This window comes from Somniosus microcephalus, chromosome 9, assembly GCF_052327205.1.
Source record: "Somniosus microcephalus isolate GS21.2 chromosome 9, FLI_Smic_1.0, whole genome shotgun sequence".
NCBI lineage: Eukaryota > Metazoa > Chordata > Chondrichthyes > Squaliformes > Somniosidae > Somniosus > Somniosus microcephalus.
This window is the reverse complement of record NC_140995.1, coordinates 137,782,439-137,807,640: the sequence shown is the minus strand read 5'-3', so window position 1 is coordinate 137,807,640 and position 25,202 is coordinate 137,782,439. Positions and strand designations below refer to the sequence as shown.

The following is a 25,202-nucleotide window of genomic DNA, read 5'->3' as shown; positions in this document are numbered from 1 at the left end:
TTAAAGCACTAAGACAATGCGTGGCTTCCGCCTGTGCTGCAATGGATGCTACCACGTCGCCCATGACATGCCGCATGAGGTCTGGGTCCCCACGATCTCTCAAGTTATCCACCATCCTTGGCAGGCTGCCAAGGATGGGCTCCATGGTGTGCGCAGAGCTCTGTGCAATGTTGGAAGCGGACTTCTCCACGCCCCTTACCATTGCCGACAGGCTCTCGGGCACCCTTGCCATTACACCTAATATCTCGGTGTGCATGGCCATCACCCTTCTTGTGAACGCCTCCTCATCAAGGTCCTCATCTGGGTCCTGTGTAGCAGAACTTGTGCGCGAACCCGCCCTCCAGGGATTTGGCTCCCGGGCTACCCTTTCCCCCTGGCCTTGCTGCAGCCCACTCATCCCCAGTGCAGACCCCTCTACTAAACTTGCCTCTAAAGATCGCGTAGTCCCGGTATCTGAGGTGGTGCCTGCGGGTGAGGCATGCAGTGCTTTCTTCCTCCTCCTCCTCTTCTCCCACCTCACTCTCACTGGGAGACTCAGGGGCAGGCTGGTCAGTTGGTTGCTGATTACCTGAAAGCATAAAGGCACAAGACTCGTGTTAAGGTGTGGGCAGGGGGGCAGGAAGGAATGCAGACAGTATAATGAGCTGGAAAGTAGGAAAGGCTTGTGGTGTGAAGGGGAACTGGAATGAGAGAAGGAGAGGGGATGAACTCTCAGCACTAGCTTCTCCAGATCTGTAAGCTGTTGGATGTCCGATTCACCCCCGCCTGTTCATTCCCGCTCCCTCCTATTGTGGCCCAGCTTGGCCTGCAAGAGAAAGGAAAGCGTGTGAGTGAGTGTGCAGCTATGTGTTTCGGAGATGTGCCTGCCATAGTTGAATAGCTGTTACTGTAGGCTAGGCGTGAGATGTGGATGTGAGTTTTAGTAGGTGGAGATGCTTGGTGGGTGAGTAGTGGGTGTGGAGGTTTGTGCAGTGTGTACAGACTGAGGTTCAGATGCTGGTATGTAGGACTTGTTGGAGCATGTACTTACCCTGACCACACGAGTGAGGTCGTTGAATTTTTTACGGCACTGTGTGAGGGTCCCGAGGACTACACTGCTGGTCGAGACGTCCTGGGTCACTTCCCTCCACATTGCCCTGAAGTCCTGCGGTGATGGCCTCCTGCCAGTGGCGGGAACAGCACTGCCCTCCTTCATTTGACTGCCGTGACCAATGTCTCCAATGACTGGTCGCTGAACCAGCGAGCTCCCTCCCTGGGACTGGGATCAGCCAGGAGGATAAGAGGTGTAACTGTTAAGTTGCTTGGAGGTCGCCTTCAGAGCCGGCAATGTTGAGAATGAGGTTGCGCAGAATGATTGAAACTCCCCTTTAAGAACTGGAAGGAGCCAGTGTGAATGGTGAATCCCGATTGGCGTGCACCTGAAATTTGTTATCGCTGTGCGGGTAGCACCCCGCTCTCTGTGTGTAGCGCCCTAAGTTAGGTGATTAGCGCTTGATTTAGCGCTCCAGTTATTTCTTCGAGCACTAACAATAAAATTAGAGGGAGGTCAGAAGGATTAGCGCCTGGCACTAATTCTTCAACTTTTTAAAACTTAGCGCCCCAACCGGGGCGATACCGAATTTCTAGCCCACAATAGGGGAGAAATTCGGTATCGCCCCATTTGGGGTGCAATTATCGGCCGGACGCAAAGTTTAGCGCCTGGTGCTAATTATCGCCCCCGACTGCAAACTTGGCCCCGATCATCGCTGGAGGTGATTGGAGCGCTAAATCAGGTGCTACACACCTCTTAAGGTGCTAACGCCGAGGAGCGAGGCGCTACCTCAGAACACTGGCGAAGCTCATGTGATGTCAGTCAGCAATGGAACACAGACACACTGGCGCCGGTCAGTTCTTAAAGGAAAGGGTCGATCTTGCTCTCCATCCACACCCTGCTCATTGCAGCCTTGAATCTCGGCCTGGAGAGACCTGTACATCAAATCTGCTGGAAAGAACAATGGAGGGGTCCAGGGAAAGAGCTCAGGGTGCAGCCCCCATAGTCTCTTCCAAATCGATGCAAGGAAGGTCAAACCTGCAAAGTGCTGCTCAGTACCCAAAACTCCTCAACATAGCATTGAATCTCTCCAGAAGTCTCTCTCTCTCACTCAGAATGCGTGGTGCAAAAATGTCGCCGACAAAAAAAGGCAGGAACTGGTCGCCTTTAAATAGCGCTCCCCCAGTCCTTTCCCGACTGCAAAACGCTCCCCTCAACCTGTCGTTGCTAGCGGCAGGCGGTATGGCAGGGGGGCGCCACTCAATATCCGGTCCGGTGTGCTACCGGGGCGTTGCACGCTCGACTGATGTCATGATCTGTGGGCACAGGAGATCGTGGTGGTAGTGTTTAGCGCCGCCGCAAAATGTCTGGTCAATTTCACGAGCGGCGCAAACATTACCACGCCTGGGTGCTAGTTGCTTTGCGCCCCATTAGCGCATTAACGGGAGGCGCAAAGCAACCGAAATTTCCCACCATAAACTTTAATTAACTAAATAATTAAAAACAAGTTTATAAAGGGATGGCAGTGCAGGTGGTGTGCCGCAACTGTAGCATGTGGGAGTTTATGGAGAGCATTGTGGTCCTGGACGACCACGTCTGCAGTAAGAGTCTGCAACTCGAGGAACTTCAGCTCAGATTGTTGACATAGAAACATAGAAGATAGGAGCAGGAGTAGGCCATTCGGCCCTTTGAGCCTGTTCCGCCATTCAATGAGATCATGGCTGATCATCCAAATTCAGTGCCCTGTCCCTGCCTTCTCCCCATATCCCTTGACCCCTTCAGCCTCAAGAAATATATCCAACTCTTTCTTGAATATATTTAATGAACTGGCCTCTACTGCCTTTTGTGGTAGAGAATTCCATAGGTTCACCACTCTGGGTGAAGAAATTCCTCCTCATTTCAGTCCTAAATGGCTTACCCCTTATCCTTAGACTATGACCCCTGGTTCTGGACTCCCCGGCCATCAGAAACATCCTTCCTGCATCTAGTCTGTCCAGGTCTGACAGAATTTTATAAGTTTCAATGAGATCCCCTCTCAATCTTCTAAACTCCAGTGAGTATAAGCCCAATCGACATAATCTCTCCTCATACGTCATTCCTGCCATCCCAGGTATCAGCCTGGTGAATCTTCGCTGCACTCCTTCCATGGCAAGAACGTCCTTCCTCAGGTAAGGCGACCAAAACTGCACACAATACTCAAGGTGCGGTCTCACCAAGGCCCTGTACAACTGTAGCAAGACATCCTTGTTCCTGTACTCGAACCCTCTTGCTACGAGGCCAACATACCATTTGCCTTCTTAACCGCCTGCTGCACCTGCATGCTTACCTTCAGCGACTGGTGCACAAGGACACCCAGGTCTCTTTGCACTTCCCCTTCTCCCAATCTATTGCCATTCAAATAATAATCTGCCTTCCTGTTTTTGCCACCAAAGTGGATAACCTCACATTTATCCACATTATAGTGCATTTGCCATGTTTCTGCCCAGTCACCCAACCTGTCCAAATCGTACTGGAGTTTCACGAAATCCTCCTCACAGCATACCCTCCCACCCAGCTTTGTGTCATCTGCAAATTTGGAGATATTACATCCAATTCCCTCGTCCAGATCATTAATATATATTGTGAACAGCTGGGTTCCTAGGACCGATCCTTGCGGCACCCCACAAGTCACTGCCTGCCACTCGGAAAACAACCCGTTTATTCCAACTCTTTGCTTTCTGTCCGCCAACCAGTTCTCTATCCAAGTCAATACCTTGCCCCCAATCCCATGTGCCTTAATTTTGCACGCTAATCTCTTATGCGGGACCTTATCGAAAGCCTTCTGAAAGTCCAAATACACCACATCCACTGGTTCTCCCTTATCTATTTTACCAGTTACATCCTCAAAAAATTCCAGTAGATTAGTCAAGCATGATTTACCTTTTGTAAATCCATGTTGACTTCATCCGATCACTGCATTCCAAGTGCTCTGCTATTACATCTTTTATAATGGACTCTAGCATTTTCCCCACTACCGATGTCAAGCTTACCGGTCTATAATTCCCTGCTTTTTCTCTACCACCTTTTTTGAATAGTGGGGTAACATTAGCTACCCTCCAATCCATGGGTACTGTTCCAGAGTCTATCGAGTTCTGGAAGATGACCAGCAATGCATCTACTATTTCTAGGGCCACTTCCTTAAGTACCCTAGAGTCCAAGGTACAGACATTGCGGGGCATCAGGAAGGGGGAGAGTTATCTGGACACTTTGATCCAGGAGGCAGTCACACCCCTTGGGTTAGGTAGTAGTACAGGTCTGGTTAGTGGTGTGACTGCAACTCAGGCAGGTAAGGGGACCCCAGTTGCAGTGATGGAGGAGCCTCGGCCTTTGCCCTTATTCAACAGGTCTGAGGTTCTTGCTGCCTGTGTGGATGAGGGCAAAGTCTGCAGGGTGGATGAGCAAACTGACCACAGCACCATGGTACAAGAGGCCATTCTAGTGGGGGGAGTGAAAAGGAATGTTGTAGTGGTAGGGGACAGTATAGTCTGGGGGATAGATACTGTTCTCTGCAGTCGCGGTTGGGAGTTCCGAAGGCTGTGTTGCCTGCCTGGTGCCAGGATTAACGATATCTCCTCGCGGCTGGAGAAGAATTTGGAGTGGGAGGGGAGGATCCAGTTGTCGTGATCCACGTAGGAACCAACCACATAGGTAGAACTAGGAATGAGGTTCTGCTGACAGAGTTTGAGCAGCTAGGGTCCAAATTAAAAAGCAGAACCTCAAAGGTAATATACTCTGGATTGTTACCTGAGCCACGTGCACATTGGCATAGGGACAAACAGATCAGAGAGTTAAATGCGTGGCTCAAAGAGTGGTGTGGGAGGAAGGGGTTTTGATTCATGGGGCACTGGCACCAGTACTGAGGAAAGAGGGAGCTGTTCCGTTGAGACAGTCTCCACGCTGGGACCAATGTCCTGGCGAATCGAATAACTGGGGCTGAAGATAGGGCTTTAAACTAAAGGGGGGGGTTGGTCAGGCGAAGGGAAGTTTAGAAATCTAAAGAGAAAAGTCAAGGCAATGGAGCAGTGTAGCGATCCAGTAAAGATAAGCAGTGTGTGACAGGAAGGGACAGAGAGTTTAAAGGTAATCATGCATCAGCAAATAAGATGAAAGCAGGGAATAATGGTAAAAGGTTAAAACTAAAGGCACTTTATCTGATTGTACAAAGCATTCGTAACAAGATAGATGAATTAGTGGCACAAATAGTGCTAAATGGGTATGATCTCATAGCCATTACAGAGACATGGGGGCCGATTTTCCCGCAGGTGCGGGGAATTGTCGGGTTCCCCAAATGTCGGGTTCCGACACAAATCTAAATGGGTCAGCCAGCTGGATGCAATTTTCGCACAATTGGCCAATTAATTTCCAGCGTGTGGGCACCCTTGCTAATTGACTATTTCCAGTCAGAAAGCCCCACAGTATGATGTCATCATTCGTGGTGCTTTTAAAGTCTCCAGCAAGCTTTTCAACCTCTGCAGGCTTCCCAGTGAGCCGTCCAGAATGGCAGAGGAGCCTGCAGCAGCTGTTGCCAGTGGCAGACCCTGAGCTGCCGCCAAATTTGACGAGACCTCACTGCAGACATTAATAGATGGGGTTAGGGCCCACAGGGAGGTCCTCTTCCCTAGCTCAGGGAGGAAGAGGCCTCCCAATGAGACCAGGACTGCTTGGATGGAGGTGGCAGCAGAGGTGAACTCTCAGGGAGTCACGCGAAGAACCTGGATGCAATGCAGGAAGAGATTCCATGACCTTCACCGTACAGGAAAAGTATGAAGTTTCCATCACCCTCAACCTGATCCCCATTGCCTTTCCCCAACAGCACTCAGCTTCAGCAATCTCTTCCTCCACATCCCACTTCACAGTCACATCCATGCACCCTTACCCATTCCCTCTCTCTCTATGCTCACATTCACATAACTATTCCACCATGCAGCCCTCACACTGCCTCTCACTCTGATGCTTGGAACACAACTGACAACACATAGGGAAGGCCTTTGGTCTTGCAGCCTCACACCATCTTTGTCTCCTTCTAAGTATCTATGCTATGCAATCTCTACACTCACTCCTGCACTCTCACTCAAACTCCACTTGTCTCCCTCATTGCAGGAAAAGAGAGCTCACAACAGGAGAGAGCGAGCCAGGACTGGAGGAGGCCCACCCTCAATCGCCCACCTGACCCCCTGGGAGGAAGACGTGATGGAGATTGTCGGGGCTGACGTGACTGCGGAAGCTGGGGAAGGAGAGACAGGAGCAAGCCCGCAAGCTGGTGACAGAATAGTTTTCCATCTCTCTCATTGACATAGCATGAGTCGCTGTTACGATTCTGAAGCTACATCATTTGGACTTATGAGCATCTGCAAAATCCAATGTGCATGTAGCCTTGGCATCACATCTCTAACTCTTTCCTTTACTCCCCCACAGGACCATCCAGAGCCCCCGTCCCCACTGTCGAGGAGGAAGAGGCTGTGCAGCCAGACTCCTCAGAGGAAGCTCCAACCTCTGATGGCGCAGTGTCAGCAGAAGTAAGCGCACCCAGCACCAGCGCAGACACTCACACCTCGGGGGGGCCTTCGGGACATAGAGTAGTGTTGTCACCTGGTGTTTCACAGCTCACAAGTGAGCATCAGCAGATTGTGGAGACAGGGACAGCAGTGGAGAGTCCTCGTCGGAGGGTGCAGGCCTCTGCCAGCTCAGCTCAGCTGCATGTCGGGTCCATCCGCAAGAGAAGAGGTGATGGATCTCCATGCACAGATGCAGAAGTCTCTGGCAGGTTTTGTCTCCAGGGTCGCTGCAAGTGTGGAGCGAATGGAGGAGTCCATGGCGACCATGAGCAGAGCCTTATTGGAGTCATTGGCGCATGAAAGCATCACCACGGAAAGGTTGGCAACCTCCGTGGTAAGGCTGGCTACCGCCGAGGAGAGGAGGGCTGCAGCCGAGCAAAGGAGGGCTGCGGCCGAGAGGAGGGCTATGGCCATGGAGGAGCTTAGTCACCAGGGTATGGAAAACATGGTGAGTGCTCAGAATAGAATGACATCTCTTCAGGAGCAATGGGCATCTATTGAGCACCGAAGCCAGACCTTCATGGAAGTCCTTCTGAGCAGGACTTCCAGTGCAGAGACGGGTCCCCATGGCCCCCTCTGATGTGCAGCAAGGTGCTCTCCAGCCACTTGCAGGTGCTGACGGGGAGCTGACCCATGAGAGGGAGGTTGTTGGCACACCTCAAGGAAGTGGGGGCTCCTCTCCACGTGCTCACACTTCCATGCCACTTCAGAGCCCTTAGTCAGAGCCCCGCCGGAGTCCACACCCAAGTGAGATAAGCGTCTCAACCCCTGCACAGCTGCAGGAGAAGCAGACTGCTGGCGAGCCCTCACAGGCTCGCCACCCCAGAGGACGCCCGCCAAAGGTGTCGAGACAGGAGCAGCAGGAAAGTGAGCAAGGGGCCTCCACATCTGCTGAAGCCACAGGGGTACCACTACGTAGGAGCATGCGTAAGAGAAAAATAAAGCACCACTAATCACAAGGGTAGACACTTGGGTGAAAAGTTTTGTATATACTTTTAATGCCATCAGTTTCTTGTACATAAAAAATCTGATGGCAACTGCTGCAGTTGTGGCGTCTGTCATTTGGCGAATGGGGATTTTACATTGAGGCCGTGAGGATTACTTGCCGATGTCAGCAAGCTGGTCAAATAGCCTTTCCACCATCTACAAGGCACAAGTCAGGAATGTGATGGCATACTCTCCACTTGCCTGGATGAGTGCAGCTCCAACAACACTCAAGAAGCTCGACACCATTCAGGATAAAGCAGCCCGCTTGATTGGCACTCCATCCACCACCTTCAACATTCACTCCCTCCACCACCGGTGCACTGTGGCTGCAGTGTGTACCATCTACAAGATGCACTGCAGCAACTCGCCAAAGCTCCTTCAACAGCACCTTCCAAACCCGTGACCTCTACCACTTAGAAGGACAAGGGCGGCAGACGCATGGGAACATCACCACCTACAAGTTCCCCTCCAAGCAACACACCATCCTGACTTGGACCTGTATCGCCGTTCCTTCACTGTCGCTGGGCCAAAATCCTGGAACTCCCTTCCTAACAGCATTGTGGGTGTACCTACACCATATGGACTGCAGCAGTTCAAGAAGGCGGCTCACCACCATCTTCTCAAGGGCAATTAGGGATGGGCACTAAATGCAGGCATAGCCAGCGACGCCCACATTCCATCAATGAATAAAATTTTTCTTTTAAATGCGCAGGGATGGGCCACTGTCCATGTAAGAAGCAGCGAGGCTACAGTGTTTGATGTACCAGGCTAGGCAAATCTGGCCAGGATGAGTGTGTTCCTTGCATTCCGGCCAGCAATGTTGTCACGTACTGGTGCCGCTGGTTGATGGGCCTCTGCAGGATGCTAGTTTCCGGCCTCCTCCTCCTCCTCAGCATCATCCGCAGCATCATCCTCATCCGAGGCGGCTCTGTGAGGAGCCTCTTGGTCCTGCGGAATCTGCAAGCCACGACGCTTTGCCGTGTTGTGAAGCACACAGCAAACCACAACGATTTTGGAGACCCTGGCTGCTGAGTACTGTAGGGCTCCACCTGATCTATCGAGGCATCTGAAGCACATCTTCAGCAAACCGATGGTTTGCTCGATAATGCATCTGGTGGAAATGTGGCTGGAGTTGTAGCGCTCCTCAGCTTCGTTGGCTGGTCTCCTCAACGGCGTCATTAGCCAAGTCCGCAGGGGATAGCCCTTGTCTCCAAGTAGCCATCCCTGAAGTTCGTTTGGCGGACTGAATAGCGGAGGCACAGTAGACTGGCGCAGTATGAGGGCGTCATGGCAGCTGCCAGGGTACTTGGCACAAACATGCAAAATCTCCTTCTTGTGGTCACACACCAGCTGAACGTTAAGGGAGTGGAAGCTCTTGCGGTTGACAAAAACTCCTGGATTGCGATGGGGCACCCTAAGGGCCACATGTGTGCAGTCAACGACACCCTGCACCCTTGGAAAGTCTGCCAGCTGAGCAAATCCAAGCGCTCGTGCCCTCATACTTGCGCGATCCCTGGTGAAATGGATGTGATTGTGCGCGAGGGCAAAGAGGGCATCGGTTACCTGAGTGATGCAAGTGTGTGCGGCCGCCTGGGAGATGCCGCTGATGTCTGCTACTGATCCCTGATCCGAGGCAAAAAAGTTGAGTGCTGTGGTGACTTTGATGGCCACTGGTAAGGAGTGTCTACCTGGTGCTCTGGGCTCCAGGACTTGCTGCAGCATTGCGCAGATGTCAGTCACTACCTCTCGCGAAAGTCGGAGCCGCCTTTGGCACTGCTACTCAGTCATGTTGAGGTAGCTCACCCTGTGTCTGTAGACCCAGTTTGGGGGGTATCTCCTGCGCCGACGACCTTCCATGCGCTAGCCCCTTCTGGCCTGTGCTGCCTCAGGTGGGTGAGCCGCAGCCTGTCGCTCCTGCTGCTGCTGCTGTTGCTGCTGTTGTTGCTGGATCTGCTGCTGCCGCCTCTGCTGTTGGAGATCCTCTAATGCTAAGAAGGGAAGGAACAAAAGGCCTCCCATGCTTCTGGCAGATGCCTCCGTTGAGGAAGCGCCGAGTGAGGGTGGTGAGAGGGGCTTCCCAGGAGCTCACACTGGAGAAGTGTGTGAGCCTCCAACCTTCCACAGCTGTGCCTAAGTCTCAAACAACAAGGTCCTGCAACCTACAAATGCTGTATGATTAAATCTCGTCTTCCCTGATTGACCTGCAGCTGAAAGTAAGCAAGCAGACATTGTTCACACCAGGTTTCATCAGCGGTGTTCCCACCAGGCGTGGTTTACATGGGGAAAGGCTGAAAATTGCAAGGGCCCCTGAAAATGGCATTAAAGATGCCAATTATTGCTGATTAGGCTCCCGACGACCAGTCCCACCTGCTGCGGGCGGTCTGATTCGAGTCGCATTGAAACGCCGGGGCGAAAGTCGGACGGGGCGGGGAATCAGGCGGGGGGTTGCGGCCCCCTATTTTTGCGATTTTCCCCCCCCCCCACATGCCTGAAACCCCGCCTGACGGCTCCAGGAAAATCGAGGCCATGGCTACAAAGTGACCAGGGTTGGGAACTAAATATTCCAGGATACTTGATGCATCGAAAAGACGGGCAGACTGGAACAGGAGGGGGAATAGCCCTGATAATTAAGAATGACATAAGGAGAGTAGTGAGAAAGGATTTTGGCTCAGAAGATAAGGAAGTAGAATCAGTATGGGTGGAAATAAGAAATAACAAGGGGCAGAAAACAGTGGTGGGAGTAGTTTATAGGCCCCTAACAGTAGCTATACCATTGGACAGAGTATTAATCAAGAAATAATAGGAGCTTGTAACAAAGGTAATACAATAATCGTGGGAGACTTTAATCTGCATATAGATTGGGCAAATCAAATTGGCAAGGGTAGTCTGGAGGACCAGTTCATGGGATATATTCGAGACAGTTTCCTAGAACAATACGTCATGGAACCAACCAGGGAACAGGCTATTTTAGATCTTGTTTTGTGTAATGAGACAGGGTTAATTAGTAATCTTATAGTAAAGGATCCTCTAGGGAAGAATGATCATAATATGATAGAATTTCACATTGAGTTTGAAAGTAACAGTCTTAAGTCTGACACTAGAGCCTTAAACTTAAACAAAGCCAATTACGTAGGTATGAGAGGCAAGTTGACGAAGGTAGATTGGGAAATTAGATTAAAAGGTATGACAGTAGATAAGCAGTGGCAATCATTTAAAGAAATATTCTAAAATTCTCAACAAATATAGATTCCATTGAGAAATAAAAACTCCACGGGGAACGTGATCCATCCGTGGCTAATTGAAGAAGTTAAGGATTGTATTAGATTAAAAGAAGAGGCTTATAATGTTGCAAAGAATAGTAGTAAGCCTGAGGATTGGGAGAGCTTTAGACACCAGCAAAGAATGACCAAAAAATTAATAAAATGGGAGAAAATAGAACATGAGAGTAAATTAGCAAGACATATAAAAACAGATTGTAAGAGCTTCTACAAGTATGTAAAAAGGAAGAGAGTAGCAAAAATGAGCATTGGGCCCTTAGAGGCTGAGACAGGAGAAATTATATTGGGGAACAAGGAAATGGCAGAGACTTTAAACAAATATTTTGTATCTGTCTTCACAGTAGGAGACACAAAAAGTATACCAAAAATAGTGGGGAACCAAGGGGCCAATGAGAGTGAGGAACTTAAAGCAATTAATATCAGTAGAGAAAAAGTACTCGAGAAACTAATAGGACTAAAAGCCGACAAATCCCCTGGACCTGATGGCCTACATCCTAGTGTTCCAAAAAGAGGTGACTGCAGAGATAGTGGATGCATTGGTTGTGATTTCCAAAATTCCCTAGATTCAGGAACAGTTCCAGCAGATTGGAAGGTAGCAAATGTAACCCTGCTATTCAAGAAAGGGGGGAAGAGAGAAAACAGGGAACTACAGGCCAGTTAGTCTAACATCAGTCGTCAGGAAAATGCTGGAATCCATTATTAAGGAAGTGGTAACAGGGTACTTAGAAAATCATAATTAGGCAGAGTCAACATGGTTTTATGAAAGGTAAATCGTGTTTGCCAAATTTATTAAGAGTTTTTTGAGGATGTAACTAGCAGGGTAGATAAAGGGGAACCACTGGATAGTATGTCTGGATTTCCAAAAGGCATTCAATAAGGTGCCACATATAAGGTTGTTAAGCAGGATAAGGGCACATGGGGTTGGGGGTAATGTATTAGCATGGATAAAGGATTGGTTAACAGACAGGAAACAGAGTAGGGATAAGCGGGTCATTTTTAGATTGGCAGGCTGTAACTTTTGAGGTGCCGCAAGGATCAGTGGTTGGGCCTCAGCAGCGGCGGACCTGCGAGAGACAAGGCGGCGGTGATAAAAACCAGCGGCGAGGCTCAGGTAGGCATAATCTCCAATCTCAGAACTCAGAGAGAGGGAGAGAAGTAAAAAGTAATCGAAGTGTGACGTCACCAGAAAGCAGGTAAGTGATTGGTTGGTGAGTATTTCTCTCTTTTTTAAACTTAAACTCTGGTTTATAGTTTCTAAGCTCTCTGTTGTGTAGCGGGGACTGTTTGTAAACCAGGACCCTTAAATATATCATTTAACTGTAGTGTAATTGGTGGGATTGATTTGATTTAATTCAATTTGAATTAATTAAAGGGTGTCATGACAGGAGAGCCCGGCCTCGTGGTATGCTCCTCCTGTGCTATGTGGGAACTCAGGGACACTTCCTGTGTCCCTGACAACCATGTGTGCAGGAAGTGTATCCAGCTGCAGCTACTGGCAGACCGCATTGCGGCACTGGAGCTGCGATTGGATACATACTGGAGCATTTGCGAGGCTGAGGACGTCGTGGATATCACGTTTAAGCAGTTGGTCACACCGCAGGCAAAGGTTACACAGGCAGAAAGCGAATGGGTGACCAACAGACAGAGTAGTAGGTGCAGGCAGGTAGTGCAGGAGTCCCCTGTGGCCACCCCCCTCTCAGATATACCACTTTGGATACTGATGGGGGGGATGGCTCACCAGGTGAAGGCAGCAGCAGCCAACTTCCTGGCACCAGGGGTGGTTCTGCTGCACAGGACGGGAGGAAAAAGAGTGGGAGAGCTATAATGATAGGGGATTCTATTGAAAAGGGAATAGATAGGCATTTCTGCGGCCGCAAACGAGACTCCAGGATGGTGTGTTGCCTCCCTGGTGCAAGGCTTAAGGATGTCTCAGAGCGGCTGCAGAACATTTTGGAAGGGGAGGGTGAACAGCCAGTTGTCATGGTGCATATAGGTACCAACGATATAGGTAAAAACCGGGATGAGGTCCTAAAAGCTGAATATAGGGAGTTAGGAGGTAAATTAAAAAATAGGACCTCAACAGGTAGTAATCTCAGGATTGCTACCAGTGCCACGTGCTAGTCAGAGTAGAAATAGAAGGATATTTCAGATGAATACGTGGCTAGAGGAATGGTGCAAGGGGGAGGGATTCAAATTCCTGGGACATGGGAACCGGTTCTGGGGGAGGTGGGACCAGTACAAAACGGACGGTTTGTACCTGGGCAGGGCCAGGACTGGCAGACCACATTGCGGCACTGGAGCTGCGATTGCTCTGGGCTCTGCTAGTGCTCTGGGGGAGTGTTTAAACTAAAATGGCAGAGGGCTGGGAACGTGAGTGGGGAGACAGAGGAAAGGGAAACAAGGATAAAAGCAAAAGACAGGAAGGAGAAAAACAAGTGACAGGCAGAGAAATCAAGGGTTTAAATCAAACATGGCCACAGTAAATAATAATTCTAAAAGATCTAAGAGCGTTAAAAAAACAAGCCTGAAGGCTTTGGCCTAGAAATTCAGTGGCCTGCGCCACCAGTTTGCGCCCAAAGAGGGCACTCAGTGGCTTTAGCGCCACTGGCCACACCTACCACGATATTTAGCGGGGCGCTAATGGCGGCGTTAGCCTGTAGCGCTGCGCCGCCACCGATGACATCATCGGTGTGCGCAGCGCCCCGCTGACCATATTTGGTCGCGCCCGCCTCTTCAGCGCCAGCCGCAAATAGCGACCGGTTCACAGGGGCCTACCTGTGGCGGTAGTGGCGCTAGTTAAGGTGGAGGTGCGGCCGGCCGCTTTTTCGGCGGCCGCCTGCCAGCACCTCCGTCCCCGGCCTCCTAAACCCACCCCCCCCCCGCGGCATTGCCGGCTGTTTCCCGAGAGCCCGGCACTTCTCCTTGGTGCCGGGCTCATTTGCCGGCACTCGCGAGCGGGGATCGCGCTGTTGCAGGCACCTCCCCCTTAACAGTGGGAGGAAGGTCTGCAGTACCGCAGCGTGCCGTGCCGCAGCGTGTGGCGCTGCGGCCCTTAGCGCGCCGATATTCAGTTTCAGCGCCCCAAGTGGGGTGCGGGAAGCCTCGATTAGCGGCCCGCTTCCATTTGGGGCGCAGAAACTGAATATCCGGATGGCGCAAGTGGCTCCGCTCGCAGCGGTAATTCCGGCGCCCAGGCGAGCTTGGCGCCCCAAACGGCGCCCAACTGAATTTTTAGCCCTTTGTGACTTAATGCGAGGCGCAGTCGTAATAAGGTGGATGAATTAGCTGCGCTATTAGAGGTAAACGAATATGATATGATTGGGATTACGGAAACATGGCTCCAATGTGGCCAAGGCTGGGAACTCAACATCCAGGGGTATCCAATATTCAGGAAAGACAGGCAAAAAGGAAAAGGAGGTGGGGTAGCATTGCTGGTTAAAGAGGGGATAAACACAATTGTACGGAAGGATATTAGCTCTGATGTTGTGGAATCTGTATGGGTAGAACTGAGAAATACCAAGGGGCAGAAAACGTTAGTGGGAGTGGTATATAGACCTCCAAACAGTAATGCGGAGGTCGGGAATGGCATTAAAAGGGAAATTAGAGAAGCGTGCAATAAGGGCACAGCAGTTATCATGGGTGACTTTAATCTACATATAGATTGGGCTAACCAAATTAGTAACAATACTGTGGAGGAGGAATTCCTGGAGTGTATACGGGATGGTTTCCTGGACTAATATGTCGAGGAACCAACTAGAGATCAGGCCATTTTAGACTGGGTATTATGTAATGAGAAAGGATTAATTAGCAATCTTGTTGTGCGAGGCCCCTTGGGTCGGAGCGATCATAATATGATAGAATTCTTCATTAAGATGGAGAGTGAAGTAGTTGTCTCCGAGACTAGAGTCCTGAATTTAAATAAAGGAAACTACGATGGTATGAGGCGCGAGTTGGGTAGGATTAATTGGGGAATGTCACTCAAAGGTTTGACAGTGGATAGGCAATGGCAAACATTCAAAGATCGCATGGATGAACTACAGAATTTGTTCATCCCACTTTGGCATAAAAATAAAACAAAAAAGGTGACTCAACCATGGCTAACAAGGGAAATTAGAGATGGCATAAGATCCAAGGAGAGGACATATAAATTGGCCAGAAAAAGCAGTAAACCTGAGGATTGGGAGCAGTTTAGGATTCAACAAATAGGAGGACAAAGGGATTAATTAAGAGGGGGAAAATAGAGTATGAGAGTAAGCTTGCAGGGAACATAAAAACTGACTGTAAAAGCTTTTATAGATATGTGAAGAGAAAAAGATTGGTGAAGTCAAGCGTAGGTCCCTTGCAGTCAGAATCAGGGGAATTTATAATGGGGAACAAAGAAATGGCATACCAATTAAATACAGACTTTGGTTCTGTCTTCACAAAGGAGGACACAAATAACCTCCCAGAGATGTCGGGGAACATAGGGTCTAATGAAAGGGAGGAACTGATAGAAATCAGTATTTGTAGGGAAATGGTGTTAGATAAGTTGACGGGACTGAAGGCCGATTACTCCCCAAGGCCTGATAATCTACATCCTAGGGTACTTAAGGGAGTGGCCCTAGAAATAGTAGATGCATTGCTGGTCATCTTCCAAAATTCGATAGACTCTGGAACAGTACCCATTGATTGACGGGTAGCTAATGTTATCCCACTGTTCAAAAAAGGTGGTAGAGAGAAAACGGGGAATTACAGACCGGTAAGCCTAACATCGGTAGTGGGGGAAATGCTAGAGTCCATTATAAAAGATGTAATAGCAGAGCACTTGGAAAACAGTGACCAGATCGGACAAAGTCAACATGGATTTACAAAAGGTAAATCGTGCTTGACTAATCTACTGGAATTTTTTGAGGATGTAACTGGTAAAATAGATAAGGGAGAACCAGTGGATGTGGTGTATTTGGACTTTCAAAAGGCTTTCGATAAGGTCCCGCATAAGAGATTAGCATGTAAAGTTAAGGCACATGGGATTGGGGGCAAGGTATTGACTTGGATAGAGAACTGGTTGGCAGACAGAAAGTAAAGAGTTGGAATAAACGGCTCTTTTTCCGAGTGGCAGGCAGTGACTAGTGGGGTACCGCAGGGATCGGTCCTTGGACCCCAGCTATTCACAATATATATTAATGATCTGGACAAGGGAACTAGATGTAATATCTCCAAGTTTGCAGACGACACAAAGCTGGGTGGGCGTGTGTGCTGTGAGGAGGATGCCGAGAAACTCCAGTATAATTTGGACAGGTTGGGTGATTGGGCAGAAGCATGGCAGATGCAATGTAACGTGGATAAATGCGAGGTTATCCACTTTGGTGTCAAAAACAAGGCGGCAGATTATTATCTGAATGGCAATAGATTGGGAGAAGGGGAAGTGCAACAAGACCTGGGCGTCCTTGTGCACCAGTCGCTGAAGGTAAGCATGCAGGTGCAGCACGCGGTTAAGAAGGCAAATGGTATGTTGGCCTTCGTAGCGAGAGGGTTTGAGTACAGGAACAAGGATGTCTTGCTGCAGTTGTACAGGGCCTTGGTGAGACCACATCTTCAGTATTGTGTGCAGTTTTGGTCGCCTTATCTGAGGAAGAATGTTCTTGCCATGGAAGGAGTGCAGCGAAGATTCACCAGGCTGATACCTGGGATGGCAGGAATGACGTATGAGGAGAGATTGGGTCGACTGAGCTTGTACTCGCTGGAGTTTAGAAGAATGAGAGGGGATCTCTTTGAAACTTATAAAATTCTAACAGGACTAGACAGACTAGATGCAGGAAGGATGTTCCCGATGGTAGGGGAGTCCAGAACCAGGGGTCACAGTCTAAGGATAAGGGGTAAGCCATTTAGGACAGAGATGAGGAGGAATTTCTTCACCTAGAGTGTGGGGAACCTGTGGAATTCTCTACCACAGAAGGCAGTAGAGGCCAATTCATTAAATCTATTCAAGAAGGAGTTAGATATATTTCTTAAGGCTAAAGGGATCAAGGGATATGGGGAGAAAGCAGGGACAGGGTACTGAATTTGGATGATCAGCCATGATCTCATTGACTGGCGGAGCAGGCTCGAGGGGCTGAATGGCCTACTCCTGCTCCTATCTTCTATGTTTCTATATTTACAATCTATATTAATGACTTAGATGAAGGGACTGAGTGTAATGTATCCAAGTTTGCTGGCGATACAAAGCTAGATGGAAAAGTAAGCTGTGAGGAGGACACAAAGAGCCTACAAAGGGATATAGACAGATTAAGTGAGTGGGCAATAAGGTGGCAGATGAAGTGTAATGTGGGGAAATGTAAGGTTATTCACTTTGGTAGGAAGAATAGAAAAACAGAATATTTTTTAAATGGTGAGAAACTATTAAATAGTGGTACGATCGCAAAATACTGCGGATGCTGGAAATCCAAAATAACAACAGAAAATGCTGGAAAAACTCAGCAGGCCTGGCAGCATCTGTGGAGAGAAATAGGCAACGTTTCAGGTCGAAACCCTTCTACAGAAACCCAAAACGTTGACTCTATTTCTCTCTCCACGGATGTTGCCTGGCCTGCTGAGTTTTTCCAGCATTTTCTGTTGTTATTAATGTTGGTGTTCAGAGAGATTTAGGCGTCCTAGTACAAAAAACACAGAGAGTTAGCATGCAGGTATGGCCTACTCCTGCTCCTAATTCTTATGTTCTTATGTGGCAGTGTTGTCCAGAACTTGCGGAAGTTTCCAGATACCAAGAGTGTTCAGGAGAACCACAGACGTAGGAAGACCTGTCAAATCTATGAATATAGTTTGGCCCCAAAACATAACCAAAACTTCAAATAATTTTTTTTTTTAATTACATTTTTTCATTAACTATAAATTACATAAAATAACTTTTAAACAATAATTTAAATTTTTGAAAAATTAATTACAGATTTTAACGGGGCTAAAAATAAACTTACCTTTCTTTAAAGTATTTAAAAATAATAAACCTCTGGAAAAAATGTTTTAATTTTACTTAATTCACCACTTACCTTGTTAAAAGCAGGCCTTGCGACTGCTTTTTAAAAGCATAGCTGCTGGAGACTTACCCTCCCGGAGAAACCTGTAAAAAAAACGGAAATTCCAGGCGCACACGCTGCCTCTCCAGCGCACGCGTTCGACCTGTGAACCCCTTCCTTTAAGGGGACGGAAGTTCCGGTTTCCCGCGCATGCGCAGTGCATGCACAAAACCGTCACTTTCGTTGGGCCTACGCGTGAGTACCTAGTGCGTACTCACCCGTGGGGACCCGAATTTTTGGCCCATAAAGTCAAGCATTTAGAAGAACTAGTTAGATTAGAAAAACAATGCTGACAGACTAAGTATTCCCAGCTATACATTTTTAGGAAAAATAGAAAAGAAAAAGGCATGGTCTTATTACCTTTCTATTTATGTAATTGTGTCTGTAATTGTAAGTTTTCATTTAATTGTGGTGCTCAAACTAAGTCTGTTTGAGGGGAGGTAAGGAATAATAAAGGATATATTACCATATTAGCAGTACATTATAGACTACAGAATAGTTTGAAAGAAAATCGAGAATGAGATTTGTATGTAATTTATAGAAGTTTGCAGTGGTAACAGAGTTGTAACTATCTTAAAAGTAGAGAGAGATAAAAAAAAATGCAGGGTATAACATATTTAGAAATGAGAGGGGAAAAAGGGGAGGTGGAGTATCTGCACAACATAATGACAGTAGAAAAAAGTGATGCAGCTATTAGCAAGACAGAAATAGAATCTATGTGAATAGAGATAAAAGATAATAAAGGATCAATCACACTAATAGGGGTAGTCTACCGGCCAGCTGATAGTGGAAGGGAGGTGGAGGAAGAAATATGCAAACAAATTAGGGAAATGAGTAAAAAACATAGAATAATAATCACGGGGGATTTCAACTACCCCAATATTAACTGGACAGAAGAGGTAGGCAAAGGGGACAAGGGAAAGGAATTCCTGCAATGTGTACAGGACTCGTTTCTAACCCAATATGTAAAAAGCCCAACAAGGGAGGATTCGCTATTGGATCTAGTAATGGGAAATGAACCAGAGCAGAAAAGAGAAGTAAAAGTAAGGGAACGACTAGACAATAGTGACCATAATATAATAGGCTTTAAAATAATAATTGAGAAGGACATAAGTATGACGAAGACCATGGTAATAGATTGGAGAAAAGCTGATTTTGCGGGGCTGAGAATAGAACTTGGGAAAATAAAATGGACAACAATATTGGCAAACAATGACAGGGAACCTTGGATGTCAGGGGATATACGAGAATGGATTAGGAAAAAAAGGAGGGCTTTTGGCAGATACAAAAGGCTAAAGACGGAGGAAGCCCTAGAGGAGTACAAAAAGTGCAGGGGGATACTTAAAAAAGAAATTAGGAGATCAAGGAGGGGCCATGAAATAACACTGGCGAGCAAAATAAAGGAAAACCCTAAGATGTTTTATAAGTATATTAAGAGTAAGAGGATAACTAGGGAAAAAATAGGGCCCATTAGGGACAAAAGTGGCAATCTGTGTGTGGAGCCGGAAGATGTAGGAGGGGTTCTAAATGAATTTTTTGCATCTGTTTTCACTATGGAGAAGGACGGTGTAGACATAGAAATAGGGCGGGGGGACTGTGATATGCTCGAACATATTAACATCGAGGGGGAGGAGGTATTGGCGGTTTTAGCAGGCCTAAAAATGGATAAATCCCCAGGCCCGGACGAAATGTATCCCAGGCTGCTGTGTGAGGCAAAGGAAGAGATTGCGGGGGCTCTAACACATATATTCAGAACCTCTCTGGCCACAGGGGATGTGCCAGAGGACTGGAGAACCGCTAATGTAGTACCATTATTCAAGAAGGGGAGTAGGGAAAAACCGGGGAACTACAGGCCAGTGAGCCTAACATCAGTGGTAGGAAAATTATTGGAAAAAATTCTGAGGGACAAAATTAGTCTCCACTTGGAGAGGCAAGGATTAATCAGTGATAGTCAACATGGCTTTGTCAAGGGAAGATCATGTCTGACTAATTTGATTGAGTTTTTTGAGGGGGTGACTAGGTGTGTGGATGAGGGTAACGCAGTGGATGTGGTATACATGGATTTCAGTAAGGCCTTCGATAAAGTCCCACACAGGAGACTGGTCAAGAAGGTAAGAGCCCATGGAATCCAGGGTGCCTTGGCACATTGGATACAAAACTGGCTTAGTGGCAGAAGGCAGAGGGTGATGGTCGAAGGTTGTTTTTGTGACTGGAAGCCTGTGGCCAGTGGGGTACCACAGGGATCGGTGCTGGGTCCCTTGCTGTTTGTGGTCTACATTAATGACTTGGATATGAATGTAAAAGGTATGATCAGTAAGTTCGCGGATGATACAAAAATTGGTAGGGTGGTAAATAGCGAGGAGGGTAGTCTCAGTCTGCAGGACGATATAGATGGGTTGGTCAGATGGGCGGAACAGTGGCAAATGGAATTTAACCTGGAAAAGTGTGAGGTGATGCACTTTGGGGGGACTAACAAGGCAAGGGAATACACAATGAATGGTAAGACCCTAGGCAAGACGGAGGGTCAGAGGGATCTGGGTGTGCAAGTACACAGATCCCTGAAGGCGGCGGAACAGGTGGATAAGGTGGTAAAAAAGGCATATGGGATACTTGCCTTCATTAGCCGAGGCATAGAATATAAGAGCAAGGAGGTTATGATGGAGCTGTATAAAACACTGGTTAGGCCACAGCTGGAATACTGTGTGCAGTTCTGGTCGCCACACTACAGGAAGGATGTGATCGCTTTGGAGAGGGTGCAGAGGAGATTCACCAGGATGTTACCAGGGCTGGAGCGCTTCAGCTATGAAGAGAGACTGGGCAGATTGGGTTTGTTTTCCTTGGAGCAGAGGAGGCTGAGTGGGGACATGATTGAGGTGTACAAAATTATGAGGGGCATAGATAGGATGGATACTAAGGAGCTTTTTCCCTTAGTAGAAGGGTCAATAACTAGGGGGCATAGATTCAAGGTAAAGGGCGGGAGGTTTAGAGGGGATTTGAGAAAGAACTTTTTCACCCAGAGGGTGGTTGGAGTCTGGAACTCACTGCCTGAAAGGGTTGTGGAGGCAGGAACCCTCACAACATTTAAGAAGCATTTGGATGAGCACTTGAAATGCCATAACATACAAGGCTACGGACCAAATGCTGGAATATGGGATTAGATTAGACAGGGCTTGATGGCCGGCGCGGACACGATGGGCCGAAGGGCCTCTATCCGTGCTGTATAACTCTATGACTCTATGACTCTAACAGCAAAGGGAAACATTTAAAACAGTGTTCAGCAGAGTCCAAGAAAAATATATTCCACTAAAACACAAGAACAAGCTAAACACTAATAAGACACCGTGGATGAATAAAGCCATAAGGGAAAAATTGAGGGTAAGGAAAGAGGCGTACATGGACAGCAGGAGATAAAGGCAAAGAGGAAATATGAAATTAAATTATCAAGGAATATAAAACAAAATAGTAAAATATTTTACAGGCACATCAATAAAAAAAAGGTCGGGATGGGAATAGGACCACTAAAGGATGGACAGGATAATACCACAGGCAGCGATAGAGAGATGGCAGAAATATTAAATAATTACTTTGCCTCAGTATTTAACAGGGAGATAGAACAGGTGGACATGACATTGGATCATGAGATTAGTAATGAAATAACTGCATTTAAAATAAAAAGAGGAGATATATTAAATAATCTAATCAAACTCAGAGGAAAAAAACCCTGGTTTGGATGGATTACATCTGCACATTTTAAAAGAATCTATGGAAGAGATAGCAGAGGCATTACTACACATATTTAGTAATTCAATAAAAAAAGGTGTAGTGCCAGAGGACTGGCAGACAGCTAGCATAATATCTATATTTAAGAAGGGAGATAGAATATGTCCAGGGAACTATAGACCAGTCAGATTAACATCGGTGGAAGGAAAAATAATGGAATCCCTACTAAAGGAGAAAATAGAAAGAAAATAGAAGAACATCTAGAAGCCAAAAATATAATAATGAATAGTCAACATGGATTTCAAAATGGAAAGTCTTGCTTGACCAACCTCACTGAATTTTTGAAGAGGCAACAGAGAGAATAGACAAGGGTAATGCAGTAAATGTAATTTATCTCGATTTTCAAAAGGCCTTCAATAAGGTACCACATAATAGACTAATGAATAAGATTAGAGAATACGGAGTCAGGGGACAAGTAGCCGAATGGATAGCTAGCTGGCTTCAAGACAGAAAGCAGAGAGTAGGGGTAAAGGGTAGCTATTCACAGTGGCAGAAGGTGGGTAGTGGTGTTCCACAAGGATCAGTGCTGGGACCACTGTTGTTCACAATTTATATTAATGATTTAGACTTTGGAATCAAAAACAGTTTCTAAATTTGCAGATGATACCAATTTTTTTGGGGGGGGGTCGTTAATACTGAGGAGGACTGCAACAAATTACAGGAAGACATTAATAAACTTGCAGAATGGGCAAATAATTGGCAAATAAAATTCAACACAGATAAATGTGAGGTATTACATTTTGGTAGGAAGAATAGGGAGGTCGCTTATTACTTGGAGGGTATGAGTCTGGGTGGGGTAGAGGAGCAAAGGGATCTCAGAGTACAAATACACAAATCATTAAAAGTAGCGACACAGGTCAACAAGGCCATAAAACAAAAACCAGGCACTAGGGTTTATTTCTAGAGCGACAGCACTGAAAAGTAATGAAGTTATGCTAAACTTGTATCGAACCTTGGTTAGACCACGGTTGGAGTACTGCGTACAATTCCGGTCGCCATATTATAAAAAGGATTATGGAGGCACCGGAGAGGGTGCAGAGGAGAAGATTTACAAGGATGATACCAGAAATGCAAGGATGAACAGGAAAAAAAAGGCTGAGGAGTGATCTAATAGGGGTCTTTAAAATTATGAAAGGTTTTGACAGAGTAGATACAGAGAGTGTGTTTCCACTTGTGGGGAACAGCATAACTAGAGGCCATCAATATAAGATAGTCACCAAGAAATCAAATAGGGAATTCAGAAGAAACCTCTTTACCCAGAGAATGGTGAGAATGTGGAACTCGCTACCACAGGGAGTGGTTGAGGCAATTAGTATAGATGCATTTAAGGGGAGGCTAGATTAGCATATGAGGGAGAAGGGAATAGAGGGTTATGCTGACAGAGTTAGATGAGGAAAGACGGGAGGAGGCTCGATGGAGCATGGACTGGTTGGGCTGAATGGCCTGTTTCTGTGCCATATATCCTATGTAATCCTATGTCTGTGATTAAAATACATCCAAGAAGGAAGCTGTGGTGCTAGATCTAGGGTAATAAAACAGGAAAAGATAGTAACCTGAGCTTCGGACAGCACTTGGGTAATTTATGACCAAAAGCTAATTAGGAGTCCAAGATTGTGTGTGTAAATTCCATGATTCTACTGATTTGTCAACATTCCACCCTATAGTAGAATTTATTTCAATACTACTACTGTTTTAAGGTTCACTGTCTGCTATCATTATGGTTCTTTAACACTCCTTATTTTTACCATCCACTTCTTGAACCAGGAAGCTTTTATATCCAACAACGCCAGGAAGTAGATGGGCTCCATTACGTGGAGTGAGGTATCGGCTCTGAGAGTCCGTTCATGAGTTGATGACAGCAATGAAAGAGTGCTCTCCACTATCTCCTCCATAAACCTTTAGAAAATTGAAAATCAAAGATTTACAACTACTGTTAATACTGTGGCAAATTCTTAACTGTGAATCACATAGACATGCAATACAGTATTATTCATTCTACTTTTTTTTTTTAAGGTGACAAGCTAAGCAATATATTTTACTTTTGCAGGTAAGCTCCACAAGCAGAGTATTTCAAGGTTTTTCATCTGTCAAAATTTTTATGATTTGAATTTTTTCAGTTATATTAAGTATTCTGCTACCTAGCATGATGAGCTGCAAAAATTAATGATTAAGACTTTAGTTATAACTTAAAACGCTACCCGTTACTTCTAATCCATGAAAACTCAACAGATTTAAAAATATACTTCTCTGGATGACGTATCCAAAAGGATGGAACTTCTTTCTGAAACTCATTAAGGAGGCGAAACTGTAAACAATATTAAGAGTTTTAAATTTAAAAAAAAGCCCACAATAAATTGATTAGTATTACAAAGTATAAAGATTATAACTTGCATCAACAAACATTAAGGCTACCTTTTTAAGTAACCGTACAATATCAGGACTTGTTATCTCCATGCCAGCCAAAAGAGTGGGAACTGGACTTTTCTGCGAAGTAAAGCAGGACTCCAGATGCTTAGCTACAAGAAAACAGATATAACATTAACATACATACATACATATATATATATATCTGAGGCAAATTATCAAAATTAAATGTATAATACTGCTACCCATTACTTCAAATCCATGAAATCTCAACAGATTTAAAAATATACTTCTCTGGATGGTGTAAAGTAAATAAAGTTATAAATTCCAAATTTTAGTTAAATTAGGAAGTTATGAATGAGAAGCGAAGTCAGGCAGAACCAAGAAAGGTCACTGAAGTAGACATTGTAAATTGGGATTAAGACGCAATTAGATAAGTTTCTGGAGATAGAAGGGATTAAGTTATATGAAAAGGAGGGAAGATGAGACTCATCCATCTAAAAGAAAAAGTCTAGTTGGGCTGAATACTGTTGCTAAAATTTTGTAATTTCAGCTAGAATGCATCTCACAAGCCAGAAAAACAGGCTGGGTCCAGGCTAGCAATGCCAGTATTCATGTGTACCCATGCTGGAGGGGAGGGGCAGACACTTCCTACGCTGGGAGTTTCTACATCACCAGCATGAAAGGGATCTTTGTAGTTTTGGAGGCCACTATGCCAAGTGAGAAGAAATGAACCAGCTTCTTCAGTGGTACAAGTTAGGAGATGCCATGGGGATCCAGGCCTGGACTCCTGAAGGCTTTCAGAACTTTTTTGTTTGCTTAATGTGGCCTCATGCTAATTAGGTGTCCTGCCCCTCACCCAGCATACCCTGAAGGGGTTATGGGCGGTATCGGCGGGCACAATCCTGGCATAAGTGCTGGCATCTTGTTCTAGTAGCATTTTGAAGCTTTTGGGGGTGATTTTCATTCAGAAGTCAGGAAGGAGGCAGGACTACAACTTTCGGGGTTGTAGTCCCGCCTCCATCGAGTTCTAGCCAACCCACGCGATTTTAACTTGATTGACCTTGTTGAGCCCGCCCAGCAGGCTCAGCAGGCCAATTAAGGGCCATCCGGCAGCAGG

General features: G+C 46.6%; 1 protein-coding gene across 12 annotated transcripts in view; it reads right to left on the bottom strand.

Annotated features, from left to right (window-relative positions):
- The window catches only part of tbc1d32 (TBC1 domain family, member 32), a 404,895-nt gene that overhangs the window by 250,222 nt on the left and 129,471 nt on the right, over positions 1-25,202 (bottom strand). For all 12 annotated transcript variants that reach the window (XR_015079556.1, XR_015079554.1, XR_015079553.1 and 9 more), the window contains exons 8-10: positions 24,131-24,234; positions 23,962-24,023; positions 23,464-23,614 (exon numbers count right to left, since the gene is read on the bottom strand). Coding sequence is in view for 8 of the 12 variants with exons in the window: in XM_085997304.1 (XP_085853430.1) it covers positions 23,464-23,614; positions 23,962-24,023; positions 24,131-24,234 (317 nt within the window). In the remaining 4 variants the exon portion in view is untranslated. The remainder of the gene's footprint in view (positions 1-23,463; positions 23,615-23,961; positions 24,024-24,130; positions 24,235-25,202) is intronic.